Consider the following 18,073-nt stretch of genomic DNA (forward strand, 5'->3'; position numbering starts at 1 on the left):
GGGTCCTGGTCTTACGGGCCTTTTGATCTAGTGCGCAAGCTGGACAAAGCTGCTCACCAGGACCCCAGTCTCCAACCCTGAAGGGAAAGCACAATGGTTCTCTGCACCCCACTCATACTCCTGCTGCCAGACTAAGGAGAGTTACCATTCTTGTGCCCAACCTCCTCTGGCTGCTGGAGCCCACTCCTGTGAGGAGGACCTGGCGTGTGACTTGGGGCTCATGGAGACTACTTTCCAGGTGCTCTTTCCAAGGCCTGCAGAGCTTGCCATCTGCCCGAGGCCACTTGGTCTAGCAGCAGCAGCAGCAGCCAGCAGCCCAGAAGATGTCTGCCCCCCAGCTCTTGCCCTCTGCTCCCCAGGGCTCTTGAAGTGTCTCTAATGTTGACTTCTGCCCCCCACCCTGCTCCCAACCCCTCCCCCACCCCGGGCTTTGGCATCTGCTTTATCAGGATTCTCAAGAGGGACAGCTGGTTTATGTTCCCAGCATATCTGCTCTGGTTTAAAATAGCTTATGTGGGCAGCTGGAGGACCACATGAGCTTATATGGCGTGGGGTACTTGTTCCTTTAGCCCTGTGCCTGGCACCTGCCAAAATAGCAGCCAACACCCTCCATTGTGTCGTCCCCCCCTCTTCCCATCTCCCGATGCACATTCCTCCCACCGCAGGGCTTGGCTCTCAAGGTCCCAGCCCACATGCCTGCTTAAAGTCCTCTCCATGCCCTGCCCTCGGTCAGTCCCTGCCGAGGCTGAGCAGATACCCCAGGACCCGTGTGCAGCCCCTGTTCAGAGGTAAGGCTGGGGGGATGTTCTAGGGAAAGGCGGAGGCAGGTAGGAGAATGTGAGGGATTCGGCGCTGTTTCCCTGACACGGGTTTGTGTCCACTCTGAATGGTCCTAGGTTGGTGGAAATCCATGGCCCATTCTAGGGGGGGAGAACACCTCCACATTCAAAGGAGCTGTTTCCAGGATAGATTCCAACATGAGTGCCGTGGAGTGGAGAGAGCCTGCGTTCTCGATGAGAAGTGAATGGGAGGTCCTGATCTGCCACTAAAGACACTGTGTGGTTTTAAAGTCTGCAGAAGGTTGCTTATCCTCTCCAGAGATCTTACTTTTTTTCATGAGCGGAGTGGCCTAGATCATTGTTGGGCCACTAAATACAACAGAACCCTCGCCAACAGGGATCCTCAGACTGCTCAGGTTAAGGGCCACCCGAACCTTTCTTCTGGAGGCCTAGAGAGCAGGGTTAAGATCATGGCTATATTTGCCAACGAATCCTGGTGACCCAGCTCTCCTGTCCAGGAAAGATGCTGCCCTGGGAGTCCTGGGAAAGGTCAAATGTCCAGAGGCATGTGGGCCTGATGGGGCTTCTCCAAGCAGATGCACTGTATCCACTGAGCATCTGGGACTGGGTATGATTCCGCTCCTGGAGGAGGTCAAGGGTGGTTAAGATCCCTTTCCCAGGAGAGGCGAGCTAAGCTTGTCAGCACTGTCAAGGCTATCCCTGGGACCCACTATGTCCCTTCCAGTGTTCTTGCTCTTGTTCTGTGCCTTTGAATTGTAGCAGGCTTTCTGACTTCTGGGCATATTGGAGGATAGTTTGGGAGGTAATTTGCTTGGAGTTGAAGAAATTTCCAGCACATTCCACGGGGAGTCCAGCTGGGAAGCTCCCTGACCTCCAGGATTCCTCCTCTGACCCTCTTCTCACAGGACAGATCCTCCTCTTCTCAGGGCAGAAAAATCTGAGGGGATCAAGTTGCCTATGCCCCTCCCTTGCACCCTGTGCTGATTCCTCCGTCCCCTGGGCTAACAGCTGTAGCTTTAGGAAGATCCCAGTTCGATGTTGTGGACCAGGGCTGAAGGACAGAGCCTACGCTCCTCAGAAACTGCAAGGCCAGAATCTGAAGCTAATCTATTTTATAGGTAAATCAAGTAAAGGTTCAGAGATGTTTAGTGACCTAGCTAAGGCCACACAGTAAAAGCTGGGTTTAAAACGTGGATCTTTTGCTCCCCAGAGAGGGTCTTCTTTGTTTCTCTGTAGTTTTGCTTTATTACCAGTGAAAGGTGACCCCTGTGGCTTGCTGAGAGCGTGGTCAGATGGTAGAAGCTGGTGGAGGGTAGGGCCCTTGGGACATGCTCATATTCACCCCTCCAGCGTCCCCATCTCCTCCTGTTCTGTAGCCCTCAGGCTCAGCCTCCCCTTTTCTTTTCCCAGCCTCCCTGGCTTAGGTGTGCCCCCTCTGCTGGAAGCATTCCTCAGACTCTGCAGTCTGTGGTCTGTGCTATTTGGGGAGCTGGATGGTGTTCCTGGGGACAAGGTGGGGAGCCCGAGTTGATCCCACCTCCTCTGATCTCAGCAAGATGTCCAGTGACTCTAAGCCGGTGGGAGGGAGGAGAGAAGCTGGCGGTGATAAGCTCTGGGGCAGCCACACACCTTCCCCCAAGAACTCTCCCCGTCACCTCCAACACCCCCGATTCCTCACAGGTCCTGACTGCTTACCCCTGGGGTTTGTCTCACTGAAGATGAGTCTACTACCAGACTCCTGGGCTCAGGAGTGGCCGTGCTCACTCTGAGATCCAAGTGGAGGTCATCTGGTGTTCAAGTCTTCTCTCAGTAGAATACAGCTCACCCCCCACCCCACCCCCGTTGAGACACCTTACACATTTGACATCCCTATTCCTCTATCTTAACATGGGGGGGATATGGGGGGGCAGAGTGACGAACTGCACAGGGCTGCTGTCCAGAGTTCCACTTGAGCAGCCCACCCCACCCCCCTCCGCCCCCGTCCCCACTGTCTCTGTCCTACTCCAGCAGAGGGAGCCGAGTGGGGACTTGCTGTGCTTGTCCGCAACCAAGCAGGCCTGGACCAATCCCAAGCTGCAGTGACTTTTGAGTCTCAGAACATCTGGCGAGCGCCAGCTTTCTGGAAACAGCCCAGTCTCAAGGGTGGCTCTGTGCTGACCATCAGTTCAATCCCGCAACACGTTGCCTTTCATGGATGTCCATAGATGTGTGCCTGGCTTGGGTCTCAGCCCTCTTCCCTGCATTGGGACATACAGGGAAAGCTGGAGAAGGCAGGGGCAGCACCATCCGGGTCCCACCGTTCCATACTGGCAACATCGAATCACGTCCCAGGGGGTGGCTTCAGTGTGGGCAGGAAGCAGGGCACAAGGGAAAGCTGTGGGGGTGTCCTGTCAATCAGTATGCTTCTATTGCTCGAGCCCACCACATCGTGTGCTCCTTCTCATTTGTAACAACAGGGGGCATTGTCCAAATTTCAGGCAACCTGACAGTGTCTCAGGTTAGGCACTGATATGCCTCCGGGAACTGGCTTGTAATAATACCGGTTGAGTTCGTTCTCAGGCCAGGCACTTTACACTATCTCCAATCTGTTCATTCTGTTGCATACACCGCAGGGGAGGAGAACTTTCCCAAAGGGAATTATGGTGTAGGAAAATGAAATGACCTTTCCAAGGTCACACTCAAGGGCACCAGGTGACTCTCGCACTGAGGCCTTGCTCTTTCCACCTCTCCCTGTGGCTTCTTGTGAGTATGAATGGACAATATTACACCTGGCCGTGCCTAGGCGTCCACACACTAACATCCGCTGGATCCTCATACAGTCCCTTACGGAGGATGTCTGTACTCCATCGTTCAGAGAGGACCGTGGTTCAACCGTGCTACAAGCACACCCACATCTCAGCAAACTAACGCAGGAGAGCCTGAACCCAGCGCTGTTGCTGCCACAGTTACAGGAATAGTTCAACCAGTTTCCCAGGAAAGCTTTAAAGCTGGAATCTTCATTGAGATTGTGCAGCTTGACACTCAAGTCTAAGAAGTAATTCAGAAGGGCTGGAGAGACGGGCCAGCAGTGAAGAGCACATATTTAAGGATCCAGGGTGGGTTCCTGACATCCACGTCGGGTGACTCACAACCACCTGTAACTGAGCTTCGGGGAATCTGAATTCCTCTTCCGAACGCCATAGGCACCCGCCCTCATGTGTGTACATCCTCACATACAGACACACATAATAAAAAATAAAAATAGGTCCAAAAAAGGGAGAAAGAAAACAGAGAAGTTTCTTGTGTCCCCTTGTCTGCATCCCCAGACAAAACATTTCCAAAGCTATAGAATGTGATATCACAACTTGTGTACAGACAGATCCAGTCCATCCACGCTCTCACTTAGACCACCCCAGCTTCAATTGCGCTTTGTGTGGGTTGAGTTCTACACCATTTTAACCTGGGTATGTTCATGTATTCATCCCTGTAGTCGAGACCCACGAGGGGACCTGGGAGATGGCTCAGAGGTAAAAGAAGCTGCCACCAAGCCTGATAGCCTGAGTCCCACCCCTGGGACCTCCACGGTGGAAGAGGAAAACCAGTTGTTTTTCTGACCTCCATACACGCACTGTCATATTCATGTGCACACACATAAATAAGTAAATATGCAGTGTTCAAAAAGGCCAGCAAGGGTCCCTGGTGCATATGTCTATTACCATGTCCACTTCCCTCCTGCCCTCCACATGGGCCCTGGTGGCTTACTCTTCACGTTTATAATCTTGCCATTTCCAGAACGTTATAAATGGAGTCACACAGCGTATGACCATCGCAGTCGGCTTTTCTCAAGCCGTAGCTTGAGAGAACAGACCAGTTGTTTATCTCTTGTAATTGCTGAGTTCGGTGCTGTGCAGGGCTAGAGTTGGTGTCACCCGTACCCCAAGGGAGCGCTGTGTCAGGATGAAATACATAGTGAGAACAGAAATAGGGTGCCATCCACTAGGACTCTCTGTTCCCCTGGGAAGCGAGGAACACAACTAACATCTCTTTGGGACTTACAAAGAGGAACATAAGAAGTCCAGGGTGGCATGCCTGCTCAGGGGCCAGGAATGGGGGAACACCAGTTGCTGCCTTGCGGTGATTCAGGGGTCCTGGCTGCCTCCTTGCAGAAGGAGATACTGGCTTTGTCCCGTGGGTCACCCAGTGAACCCATCCCCAGGCTTCTCTGAGCCCTCTATAGCTAGGTGCAGAAGGCTCCTGCAGAGGGCAGCCGCCTCGCTCTGACTGCCTGCAATGATGTTTCTCTCTTTCCGGAGGGAGAGCCGAGACCATGTCTGACACGGAGGAGGTGGTGGAGGAGTACAAGGAGGAGTAAGTATCGGAGCGTCCTGCCTTGCGTACGGTCTCCCCATCCTCAGCCAGTGAGCTGCCCAGCAACCCCCACGACCTGGTAGGAGTGGCTGCACCTGCTTCCAGGACTTGGATTCAGGATTTCTCCCCTTCCTTCCCATTTCTGTAGCTCTGGTTAGCAACCTCAGACTGGGGACTTTGGGAACACAGGACCCGGTTCCAGGACCAGCAGGGTCTTACTAGCTAGTCCACTGGCCATCGGGGGGGGGGTGGGGGGAAGCTGAGACTCTGGACCTGTTGAAACTGCTAACAGTTCAACAACTCTCCTGAGGCCACAGAAATGGTGGCCTCCCTCATCCTGCCCCAGGGCACAGCAGTATCCCTCCTTCTCAGATCCCCAGTCCCTCAGAGTACCTGTCTACAGGCCTGGCCTGGAGAAGCCAAAGATGAGCTACAGTTAGGCAATCCAACAAGTATTCTGAGTAGAGATGCCACCAGGGAGGTCAGATGGACCCACACAGAACCTCCTTTCCATTTGGGCTGCTGAGATATGAACCACGGAAGGGCTTAGCAAAGGGATGTAATGGGCAGATGTGGCCGAGGTTTCGCAGGAGCTCAGGGAAGAGGGAGAGTGGGTACTGGGATGGTCAGAGGCAGCTGCATGGAGAAGGTAGGCCTCACCTGGCAGCATTTGTAGAGAGGCTTTCTGAAAAGGAGCACTGCCCGGGAGAACCTCAGAGGTGAGGCGAGAGGCGGAAGTGGGAAGAAGGCTGAGATGATTGTTGACTTAGAGGTTTGCGAGGGACAGTGGCAAATAGTGCTGGCTAGGAAGGGTAGGCCAGGCTGCTGGGGGCCTTTGCAGGGCGAGCCAGAAGATGGAGTGCCATTTGCACAAGAAGGGAGTGGAAAAGGCAGCTGGCTGGCTTCAAGGAAAGGTCATTGTGTGGAGGGGTGTGTGTGTGTGTGTGTGTGTGTGTGTGTAGCATGTGTACCGGTTCTAACAGTGTCTTCTTTCATACGCAGGGAACAGGAAGGTAAGCGCTCATGGGGATGCACACACAGATGCAGGGCAATACGGCTGGAAACTGACTCACATCTTCTCTCTTCTCTTTCGCCGTGGACTTCTCTTCTGAACAGAAGCTGTGGAAGGTATGTACCTCGGGCACATGGGGAACCAGAGAGGAGTTTTGGGAGGCCAGTGTTTCTGGGGTTACAGCTTGTCTTTCTTTGCCCTGAACTCCTAGCTGAGCAGAGATGTCCCCAGTAATCACTTTTGCACACATATGTATGTATGTATGTATGTATGTATGTATGTATGTATATACACATATATATGTGTGTGATGTGTATGAAGCATATATATATATATATATATATATATATATATATATATTACCATGAAAACTTTGAAATGTATAAAGACAGGAAGAAAGGAATAATGAGCCCTCACACTCTCGTCATCCAGCCTCTGCCATCTTAACCATGTGGCCAACCTTTCATCTCTACTCTAGCTGATCTGAGGAGGCACCACAAACCATTCCCAGATACGCACTTTATTATTTCAGCACATATCTCAAGATATGTGGACTGGAGAGATGGCTCAGCACTTATGAGCACTGGCTGCTTTTCCAGAGGATCCAGGTTCAATTCCTGCTACCCCCATGGTGGTTCACAACCATATATAATTCCAGTTTCAGGATATCTGACACCCTCTTCTGGCTTCTACGGGCACCATACACACAAGTGCACTGACATAGTGCAGGCAAAACATCCATATGTGTAAAAGGTTAAATTAAATTCCAAGTTAGAAAAAATAAGCCCATTAAACAAACACAGCCATAATGCCATGAACAAACCGAAGCACATTCCATTGACTGCTTTTGAAAACGTGGCTATGAAAGTGCTCCATTACCTGGGACATTTCCTATGGGCATGAAGCTTTATTACAACCTGGCAAAGGTCCATCTTGCTGTCCCCTCGTCTTCGATATGATGACATGTCACCCTCTTTGTCTTGGGCTCTTCTCTCTCTCTCTCTCTCTCTCTCTCTCTCTCTCTCTCTCTCTCCTCCTGGAAGGCCCAGAATGACCCTGTGGCTCTTGGCTTCTACGCCACAGCCAGTCTGCAGCCCAGCTTGCCGTGGTTTGGGAAAGTCATGTCCTGTGTGGACACAAGGAAAAGGGTCTCTGACTGTCTAGGGAGCCACACCTCCCCCACTCCTCAGGCTTTCTGGGAAAAGTGAGGAGGCTCTTGCTCCTTTACGCCTATTCTGGGTCATGTAGCCAAATAGGAGCCATGAGCACAAAGGGTCCACAGATGCCATTTCTGGTTTTTAGGAGCCATTAGGAAGATCTCTCATCCTGGCCCACCTAGCATTCCACTACTGAGATAATCTCCAGACCAAGGCTTTTTTTTTTTTAGTTCAGGCTGGTCTCAAGCTGTGGCAACCTCCCTGCCTCAGCTTCAGTACTGGGATTACAGGCATGAGCCACAGCCACCACGTCCAGCTTCAAAAACGTGTTTTGAATCAAGAGCCCAGCTGCCTGCAACTTCCCCATAGAAGGGACTTCATCTTCTGGGGATTCCCTTGCCTTGGGGGATTTTTACAGCAGGTTCTTGGTGGTAGGGTTTGGGAAACAGACTTCAGCCAGATTTGGGACCTTCAGCCTGGCTACTACTCCTCACACACACAGCAGGTTCTGTCTGGGAGTCAAAGTTCTCGGTCGAGTGAGAGCCTTGCAGCATCTGCCTCTGTCTTACTTGTCCTGAATGGTCCAAGTCATCGCCTCTGGCTCAGAAAGGAAGGGTCCAGATGAGCGGCTGAAACCTACAAGGCAGATAGTCCTAAAGGCCTTTTTTCTAGGGCAAAGGATCTTCCCATTGCTGTTAAGACCCCCCCACCCCCACCTCTTTCACACACATACACATCTTTTTTGGTTTTTCGAGACAGGGTTTCTTTGTGTAGCCTCGGCTGTCCTAAAGCTAGCTCTGTGGACCAGGCTGGTCTCCAACTTCACAGAGATCCGCCTGCTGGGATTAAAGGCGTGTGCCACTAAAGGCTGGCTTCTTAAACTCTTCCTTAAGCAGAGATTTGCATGGAGAACAATGGGGAAACGTAGTCAGCCTCCTCAGATTATGAGTCCATGCCTTCCAACAGGCCAGGCCAGCTCTCTTAGTATGGCCTCCCGTGTGGTAGTCCTAGATGTGATTCTGGGAGTCTGTGGGTGTTCTGTGGGATAGTCCCAAAACTCACTCAGGGCAGGAATGTAGGAGAAGATGGAGAGGGAGTAAATTTTTCCCCATTTTCTGATACTGGGGTCCACTATCTTAGTGAGGGAGAAGCTGGGTCTGTAGCCTAGAAGCAGGCCAGGGCTGAACACTTTCAGGTGCCAGGCTCCGCTTGGTTTTAGGCATTCTGTTCTCAGTAGTGGTTGGGAACTGACTGTCATGGTGTCTGTACTTGAGGCGTGGGGAGGTCACTGAGGAGTGAGCCTGCCTGCCATGTGGCTTGAGTGTTGGCTTGGGGATGGGAGTTCAGGCCTAACTCTGGGCTGGCTGTGGCCTGCGCTGCCGCCGCCAGGCTGTCTGCTGCACACTAACCTGTTCCGCTTGCTCCCTTTGCGGCTGTCACCTCCTGTGCCTGGAAGAGGAAGACTGGAATGAAGACGAAGACGGTACACAGCTTCCTCTGTCCTCTCCCCTGCTCTCCTGTTCCCCTGGGCTCTGGGCTTGGGCTAGGAAGGTCCATCACTTCAAGCCAGGACCCTAGGACCCCTTGCCCATTCCTTCCCTTCCTTCTTGACTTTTCTCTGGGGTGGGCAGTGGGAAGGATCTGGGCTGTGCTCCACGTGTGGTCACAGAGGGATTCTTAGGGCACGAATGAACCCCAACTGCTCTGCCGTGCATGGCAGTGTTCCATGTGGGAGGACCTTCCCTGCTTTGCCCAAGGCATGGCGGCCAAAGGGTTAGGGTTCTGAGGACAAAGTCGTTGAAGAGTAGCAGAGAAGATTGTGAATAGCCAGAGCAGAGAGGGCGTGATGTAAGCCTTCAGATGTGTGCTGCTGAGTGGTGGCGTGAGGCTGGACTTGCTCTCAGGGATAACAGGAGGGCAAAGGAGACAGAATGGGGCTTAATTTTAGGACCAGCTTTCCCACAGTGATGTCCAAGGGAGGCCCTAAGTGTGACCTGCTCATTGAGCTTCTGTGTGACCACTGGACCAAGGGCACAGGGCACAGAGAGATGAAGCCTAGGGTGTATGGAAGAGGTGCCGGCATAGGGGCCTCAAGGTGGACCCCAGAACTGGCCATCTTCCTCTGTTCTCACGCTACTGGCAAACCTCCTGCAGGGTTGAACGAAGTACCCCAGACCTCCATGAGGACCCAGTCCTAGGAAAGGCGGCCAGAGGAGATGAGCAGAGCGGGTGGAGGTGCCCTCTTCCCTCTGATGGTTCTTTCTGTCATGAGGTGTTTTCTTCTCCCTCTGCCAAGGGCCACCACTTGTCAGCCTATCCATCACTGAATGTTACAAGCACTTCCGCCAAGCCGAGCCATGGTCTGGATGGCATCCTGCCTCCCTAATCTGTCTGTCCCTTCTGAATGTTGGGAGAGGCGGGGTCCACATCCTGCCAAGCAAATGATGAAAATAGAAATTCCTGGCAGCCTTCTGGGTAGCACAACTCTCTAAATATTGGGCGTTTCATCCACCCGCACAACCTCGTGGCTTTGGTTTCTGCTAGATATGGAGGAAGGTTCTGTAGACTTGAAGAGTCCCTGGATTCACAGCAGACCTTCCCTGGCACCTCAGTTTAGTCAGGACCTGTCCTGTGGTGCCAGGGGCTGATTGGAGCCTCCAGGGTGAAAAGTTAGGGAAGATAATGGAATCATATCACCAGGGAGGTTGCAGGAGCAAGTTCTAACTTGGGCAGAAAGAGGCTGGATAGTCCTTCACCCCAACTGGTCCCCAGCAGTGAGTCTTGCTGTCCTCCATCGCTGGTGCTCCCCATAGCACCCACCACCACATCAGTGCTCCCACCCCGAATATCTGGCTTGTCCAGAAACCTCCAGATGGCAAATAGGTGTCCACACTGGGGAAGACTTCATTCTGATTTCCAAACTCCCAGGGTGGCAAATTTGGGACACTTACCAGCCAGATGGTACCCTTCTGTTGGGCTTCACTTTTCCTGCAAAGGAGCAGACAGTGAACTCTTTGGGCCGGCAGGTCCACAGTCCCAGCTGCACCTCCTCACTTGTAGGGTTGAGCCACAGATGAGAGTGTAGATGAGTGAATGAGGCTATGTGCCTACGAACCTTTGCTTACAGAAGTTGTCCCGGGCTGGGTGTGGCTGTGAGCTCTAGTTTGCTGCCTTCTGGTGCCAACGGGGAACGAAGCAGCTTCCTTCTGTCACTCGAGGCCAAGGCTCCCGAATCATGTGAATCTGGATATTACTAGTCCTCTCCCACCCCTCCCAGGCTGATCTCTGTTCTGGGGGTGCTGTCTGGTTGCTGCGAGAGGGGCCTGGTTGTTCATGGTGTCTGGTTCACCTCTCCAGAGCAAGAGGAGGCCGTGGAGGAGGAGCAGGAGGATGACAGGGCTGAGGCTGAGCCCGAGGGTGAGGCTGAGACAGAGGAGACCAAAGCAGAAGGTACGCCGGGGTAAGGGGACAAGGGCCTCAGGGGTGGTGTTTGAAGAAGTCAGTCGTCCAGGTGCTTTCTAGTTTGTGTGCCTGCCATTCCTGGCTGGGCTGGGGGGTGCAGCAGTCCAGTGCTTCTTTCATGGCTGACCCTACAAACGAAGAGGCGCACGTGCCTGACCATGGGAGTGCTCTCAGGGAAATGAGCTCAGAATAGGACTTCTATTGATTGTTCATGTTTTGTTTAGAGGTTGGTCCAGATGAAGAAGCCAAAGACGCTGAAGGTAAGTGCTGCTGGGTATCAGCACAGGAGTCAGACATGACAGGGGAATTTCTCATAGTAGCTTTGAGGAAGACTGTGCCCGGGGATTCTACCAGAAGTTATACAGGAAAGGGTTAGAAGACAGAACTTCGTGGCACTTGCAGGGGTTGGGTTGCTCTGAACCTTTGTCCTCTTTACCTCAGAGAAGGGGCCTTAGTGCCCAAAAGAAGAAGGAACCAGCATCTAGCCCCCCTAGTCTGTGCAGGGTAGTGGACTCAGAAGTCACATCCACACCCCAGGCTCCTGGCACCCAGGCAATGCCAGTGAGGTCTGGTGTTGGTAGGATGGACTGCCAAGATATAGATGCTCCATGCTGTAGTGACATCGTCATCAAGGTCCTTGGCAGGCTGCAGCCTCTATCAGCTGGCTCCAGTCACTGAGGTTGGGGGCTTGGGGGTTTGGGGGGATAGCCAGCCAGGCCTTGGAATCATGCCCACTACCTCCCTGGCCCTGTGGCCACCAGGCACTCCAGGGCCCAAAACACTGAGGCAGACCTGAGAAGGGCTCTAGGGTTGGAGCCCCTGGGAACCTTCCCCCAAGCCCCTGCATCACTGTGAAGTCTGAGAAGCAATCTTCCCAACCCAGAACAGATGAGCAAAGACTCTGAGGCCCCAGGTCTAGTCTCCCTGTAGACACGGCCGGTCATGCTCTGTGACCTCACCTCCAGGCTGCCTTCATGCCTGTTGGTGACTATGGAAGTCCAGATTTACCCGGGCTGCGGGAGACTCCCTGTGCAGGCAGGGAAACAGAGACCCACAGGTGTCCAGCTCAGGGCGGAACTGGGAATATTCAGGCTTGGCTGACCCCATACGCCCTTCTCTCTCCTCCAGACGGTCCAGCAGAGGAGTCCAAACCCAAGCCCAGGTGAGTGGGGTGCACCTATCTGTAGTAAAGCCCTGGGGGCAGAGGGCAGTTAGGGAGGCTGACGAGAAAGAGACAGGCGTGCATGTGGTATATAGCGAACATGAGCAGGAGCTGTGGTAGACACAGACTACCACAGGGGATTGAATAGGTTGTATACTGCCCAGAGATCTCTGCCTGCGGGGGAGAACAGGAGATGAAACTGCACCCTGAACTTCACTACCAATTATGTCCTAACATGGATGGAGTTGCATTCATCTACAGAATGGGGAAGGGCTAGTCATGGCCTTGGACAGACACGCTGCCTATCCCACAGGATGACCTCCCTCTCAATTAGGGTGGGACCTAGGGGGAGAGGGGTGCAAACTCCGGGGAGCCAAGCAGTGAAACCGTGCCAATCTAGGCATGACAGCTTCGGGGAGCTACCAATGGGCAGAACAGGGTAGCTTTGTCCTATACCTGGAACCCCATCTGGAGGCTGTGAGTGTGGGGCCACGGGGAGGGAGCATTTCCTTCTTGGCAATGCTTATATCGCCAGCAGATGGCGCCTTAGCACCCTCATGGCCTCCAGTGGCCTGTGTGGGTCTTAGCTCTGTTCGTCCTCTCTGCTGACTGCCTTGCATATCACCTGGAGCATCTCCTTTTAGCTCCCAAAGGCCCAAGAGCATATGAGGAAATCAAGAATCAGAGACCCACGCGGGTGGGGTGGGGGTGGGGGCACGGACACACCATCCAAGCTCAGCTCTTCTGCTTCCCAGCTGTGTAGTTTTAAGCCTTCATTTTCCTGATGGGGGTCAGCGCTGCCCCCTTCTGAGATCTAGTGAGAGAACAAAATGATATTAACTCGCTGAAAGTCTGAGCAAGTGAGGTAGACATCATCACAGAGGTGAACGCTCCTGCAGGAAGACAGCCCCAGAGGCTCCAGGAACACATAGTCCCTCACCTCCCCAGTCGCCTTGGTGACCCCTGACTCTCCATTCCTCTCTGCAGCAGGCTCTTCATGCCGAACTTGGTGCCACCCAAGATCCCCGATGGAGAGAGAGTGGACTTTGATGTGAGTGGTGGCTGCGGGTTGAACAGGCCAGCTTGGGGTGGGGACAAGGACTCCAATGAGAGTGACCGAGCTCCTGATCTTGTGGGCTGGGGCAGGCCGTGGGCAGGATGCTGTAGGGACGGCAGAGGTTCAGGTCCCATGCCCGGTTAGTACTTTTTGCCTTGAGCCCACTCATTTCACGGGTGCGGCAGGCTCAGCCAGGCTCTCCCCACAGGACATCCACCGGAAGCGCATGGAGAAGGATTTGAATGAACTACAGACGCTGATCGAGGCTCACTTTGAGAACCGGAAGAAGGAGGAGGAGGAGCTAATCTCGCTCAAAGACAGGATCGTACGTGTCAATCTTCCACAGTCCACCCGGTCCTCCTCGCCCCCCCCCCCCGCCCCCGCGCGCTCCTCCTCCGCAGTCTGCCTCGAGCTGCCAACCTGTTGGATGCTGCTCTCCTTGGGTCCCTGCCACCTGCCTATCGGTGCGGATGCTCCTTGCCAACAGGAGCCTGATAAGTTCTGGCTCTAGCTGGGCTTGACCAGGCACCACTGGCTGTGGAACGGCAGTCAAGTCTGTGTTCCCTGTTCCTCCTTCCTACCCATGGGGCATAGCTGCCTCACTACTGCAGGAGACGCGGGATCGGCCTGCGCAATCCTAGGTGACACCCAGAATTCCAGTCTGAGAGAGGAGATTATTTGATTCCTTGTTTTTCTGTACCCAGCCTGCTTTACTCAGATGCGCACTCCAGTCATGCATCTTTGAGCACAGAAAAGCCGCCAGGGCCAGGACTGGGGCCAGAGCGTGGATACAGCCCTTAAGGGAGACAAGGGAAGTCATTTCCCACAGAATCGAGACAGTCTCCACCTGTGATGGGCCACTTCCATCTGGGTCCCTGGAGCAGGCTGAGAGCGGAAGAGGGCCGCCTCTCAGTCCCTGGACTGGGGATAACACCCCTCCTGGGCACACATAGGAGTTTCTACCTCTCTCCCTAGGAAAAGCGGCGGGCAGAGCGGGCTGAGCAGCAGCGCATTCGCAATGAGCGGGAGAAGGAACGGCAGAACCGCTTGGCTGTGAGTGACCACACTAGCCACGGAGCCCCAGAAGTCCCAGTGCCCTCTCTATTCATGACATCAGTTTGAGAGGCAGCATTTATCACAGAAGTTCAGGTCATTGGCTCAGCGTTGGTATCACACCAATGAATAGGACAGACTCGCTGGGGCCTTGTGCTCATGATTTTAAGACCCCCCTAGCTCCCATCCCTTCTCTAGCACAGGATGTGAGGACAGAGGGCCTCTCAGCCTGGGGGGATGGTGGGATTTTACAGATGTGAATCGGTGCTTCATTAACTCATTCATACAACAGTTCATCTACCCATTCAGTAAACTCCACTTTGCCCATCTTGTGCCAGAGGGTACCTCAGAAAGCTCCTTGTCCAATGGGAAGAAAGCTGAGCTCTTTTGTAAAGAACACCAGCTTCAACCCAGAGTCTGGATTCCCACCCTCGACACTAATGCGTTTATTTGCCCTCCCTGAAATCAGGAAGAGAGGGCCCGGCGTGAGGAGGAGGAGAACAGGAGGAAGGCTGAGGATGAGGCCCGGAAGAAGAAGGCTCTGTCTAACATGATGCATTTTGGAGGGTACATCCAGAAGGTAGGTGGGAAGCGGCATCGGGCACCAGGAGATCTCAGTGTATCCTCAAGGCTGCCTTTGGTTGGATCCATGAAGAAATTCCCAACTGCTGTGGCTGAAGTCTAAGGTCTCCCCCATGCTTAGCCCCCACGCCCCCACACCCCCAGCTGGCTATCAGCCTGACCGTGGCTTCACTAGGAGGGCTCTGCTGTGGGCAAAGGTTAGAACTCTAATATGCCTCCTCATGCTGGCTCCCCAAGGTGACTGGGTGCAACCGAGAGAATCTCGGGTCCTGGAGCTCTGGTTAGAGAGCTGATTCTGCCCCCACAGCAGCATGGCCTGCTACCCTCTGACCCTGTCTTCTCACACGGCCTAGTATTGCCTGCCCTGCAGCTTCCGAGAGGCAATGAGCTAGCGTGGAAAGTGTGTGCTGCACGGATGTGGGGTGCTTTCTCATGGACACTCACACCTACTAGATACCCTGCCCCCCAGCCCCCCCAGTCCCCTCCAGCCCCCCACCCCGTCAGGGCTGGGGCCTGATTTTCTTTCTTCATCTTTTGTTTTGTTTTGTTTTTTAAAGACAGGCTTTCACTGTGTAGCCTTGGCTGTCCTGGAACTCACTCTGTAGACCAGGCTAGCCTTGAACTCACAGAGATCCACCTAACCTCTGCTTCCCAAGTACTGGGATTAAAGGCAAGGGCCACCGTGCCCAACCAGGCCCGATTTTCTTTATGCATGGAGGCATCGGAATATTTTCTTTCAGATACCCTAAGCCCCCAGCTCTGCCCCCATGTCTCTGTCCTCACAGTGACCATACCAGGCAAATGTTCTGAACATTTCCCTCCCTGAGCCCCAGACCTGTGCTCGGCACAGCAGTCAGTCCCTGCTGAGCAGCCGAATCACCTTGTCCTTACTGTCTTCCTGTCTCCCACCCTGCTTCTCTCCGTGTCTCTGTGGCGGTCTTGGTCTTTCTCTCTGGGTCTTTCTCTCATGGTTTCCTGGTTTAGCAAGCTCAGGTGGGTACGAAGCCTTGAGTCCTCCCTTTAGTTGTAGAGTGCTCCCTGGGAGGGGAGCACACCTTGTTGGAGGAGGAGTTGTGGGAGGAGGGAGGGCACTTAGGCCCCTCCTTGCCCCTGTCTCAGTTTCTCTGGGGGGGATCTAGAAGGTGATGGTGTGTCATGTTGCTAGAGCGACAGGATAGGAACCTGGTGTTCTGCAGACCTGGCCCTACGCCCCCAGGGTATTGGGAGGGTCAGGGGACAGGGAGGAGCCATTTCTAGACAAGTATCCCTGCTCCCCACCCCCTTCAGACAGAGCGCAAGAGCGGGAAGAGACAGACGGAGCGAGAGAAGAAGAAGAAGATCCTGGCCGAGAGGAGGAAGGCCCTGGCCATCGACCACCTGAATGAAGACCAGCTGAGGTGGGCCCAGTTGGGTGGGTGGCCTCTGGCCCTGTTCTCTAGAGTGGGGTGGAGGGTACTTCTTCCTGTAAACCACCAGGGGGAGTCCCGCCCTCACACATTTACCAAGGCTCATGACCAGGGGTTGGGCCTCACAGGTCAGGCCTCCCGTGGGAGCTTGGCGGACAGGGAAGGAGAACTGAGTCCTTGCTTGCCCACCTTCACGCAGAAGGTGGGAAGGAGGATCGAACTAGATGCTCTACAGCACCAGGACTCTCAGAACTGTGCTCTGGCAGCCCCTGGTGTCTGTCCCTGAACACGGGGCACAGTAGCAGGGACCCAGAATTTCAGAATGGCCAGGCCCATAGCCCAGGCTGGAGGCACCCTCTGCAGACCTGAATGTGCAAGGGCAGGCTGGGGGACCATGCAGGCCAGTCGGGGCCAGGGTGAAAGCCAAAGTCACCGTCTTTAATGCGCCTCCCTCCCCTCCCACTGCGGCTTCCGCAGAGAGAAGGCCAAGGAGCTCTGGCAGAGCATTCACAACCTGGAGGCCGAGAAGTTCGACCTGCAGGAGAAGTTCAAGCAGCAGAAGTACGAGGTGAGTTGCTCACTGTGCCCATCCTTCTGCCGTGCTCCGGTTTGACCTGCTCCCCACCACGGCTGACCCTCAAAGCCTCTTTCCCCGTCCTCCATCAGTCCATTCAACTCACTCACCGCCCCCCCCACAGTGTTCTGGTACTTATCTCCTCCTGCTTTGCACCCTTGCTTCTACGCTGAACCCCCTTCTCCCTCCCAGACCTCACTGAATGAACCTCCACTTTATCCTTTATCTTCCCTGTTTTCCTTCCAGATCAACGTCCTGCGAAACAGGATCAATGACAACCAGAAAGTGTAAGTGTCTACGGCCCCTCTCTCACGGTGCATCCTGCCTCTCTCTTCCCCGTCCTGCTGTGAGGGTTTGGACCCCAGCCCTTCCTCTTCTCCTTCCGTTCACAGCTTTCTTCTTTCAGCCTTAGCCACTGCTTACGCGTGCAGGGTGGGATGGGGCGGGGCAAGGCCGTTGTCATATCCCACCCCTGCTCCAGGCTGTCCATCTCAACCCTTAGCTTTCCTTAGCCTGCCCTCTGCCCCACTGGAAACTGTCACCCCCACTCCCTCCATCTCCTGGGGTTCTGCTTCTCCTGCAGCTCCAAAACTCGTGGGAAGGCCAAAGTCACCGGGCGCTGGAAATAGAGACGGCGGGCGCTGCTCTCGCCAAAGCTCTGCCCCTTGCCTGTGTCCCTGCCCTGAGCATGCCAGCTCTGGGTCCTCCTAGGCACCCAGTGCAAACTCCCTTCTGGAAAGCGGGAGCTGGGCCAGCTAGAAGCCCGTACTCTGCCAGACCCCTATGCCTGCACCACTCCAGGAATAAAAGGCCAGCACACTGCACACACTGAGGGGTGTTTCTGTCATTTCTCCCGAGCGTCACAGGGAATCAAGACCCTCATATCTGCCCAGCTTGGAGGAACTTATGCCGGTCTGGTCTTCTTTTACCCACCTACAGCTTTTACCCACCTACAGGAGAGAAGCTGATGCCTGAGTAATGCACATACACTCTCAGAGCCCAGGAGGGAGGTGGGAACAGGGACAGGGTTTGTGATTTTAGCCTCTGAGTCACCAGGAACAGCATACTGGGGAAGAGGGCTGTCACACAGGCAGGGAGCATTCCCCATGTGAGTCATTTGCTGGGGAACAATGGAGCCTCTTTGGATGGTTCCTGTTTTCTTTCTCCTCCTGGCCTGGGCACTGAGAGCCCACTGTCTGAGGGGCAGGGAACCCTTGAGGGAGGAAGGAAGGATGGTTTCATTGGGCAGCTGTTCAGGCCAGAGCTGCCAAGAGGCTTGGGCTAGTCTGAGTGCCTCAGTTTCCCCTTTCCCGTGATCTGCATATCTTCCAGGGCTTAAAAATCCCAGAGCTGGGGCTGGAGAGATGGCTCAGTGGTTAAGAGCACTGGCTGCTCTTCCAGAGGACCCGGGTTCAATTCCCATCACCCACATGGCAGCTCACAACTGTCTGTAACTCCAGT

The 18,073-nt window shown here is 54.2% G+C and overlaps 1 protein-coding gene across 1 annotated transcript; it reads left to right on the forward strand.

The window, feature by feature from the left end:
• Positions 1-5,106: 5,106 nt before the first annotated feature.
• Positions 5,107-17,436, forward strand: Tnnt2 (troponin T2, cardiac type). The gene is made up of 13 exons (XM_052736704.1): positions 5,107-5,147; positions 8,681-8,799; positions 10,674-10,766; positions 11,003-11,038; positions 11,907-11,940; positions 12,928-12,991; positions 13,206-13,322; positions 13,973-14,050; positions 14,520-14,630; positions 15,920-16,029; positions 16,516-16,606; positions 16,859-16,899; positions 17,196-17,436. The coding sequence occupies exons 1-13, from the start codon at positions 5,107-5,109 to the stop codon at positions 17,239-17,241; spliced, it is 981 nt and encodes a 326-aa protein (XP_052592664.1). The 3' UTR covers positions 17,242-17,436.
• The last annotated feature ends 637 nt before the right edge of the window (positions 17,437-18,073 follow it).

Source organism: Peromyscus californicus, unplaced genomic scaffold (assembly GCF_007827085.1).
Source record: "Peromyscus californicus insignis strain IS unplaced genomic scaffold, ASM782708v3 Scaffold_14__1_contigs__length_90479793_seg_2, whole genome shotgun sequence".
Classification (NCBI taxonomy): Eukaryota; Metazoa; Chordata; class Mammalia; order Rodentia; family Cricetidae; genus Peromyscus; species Peromyscus californicus.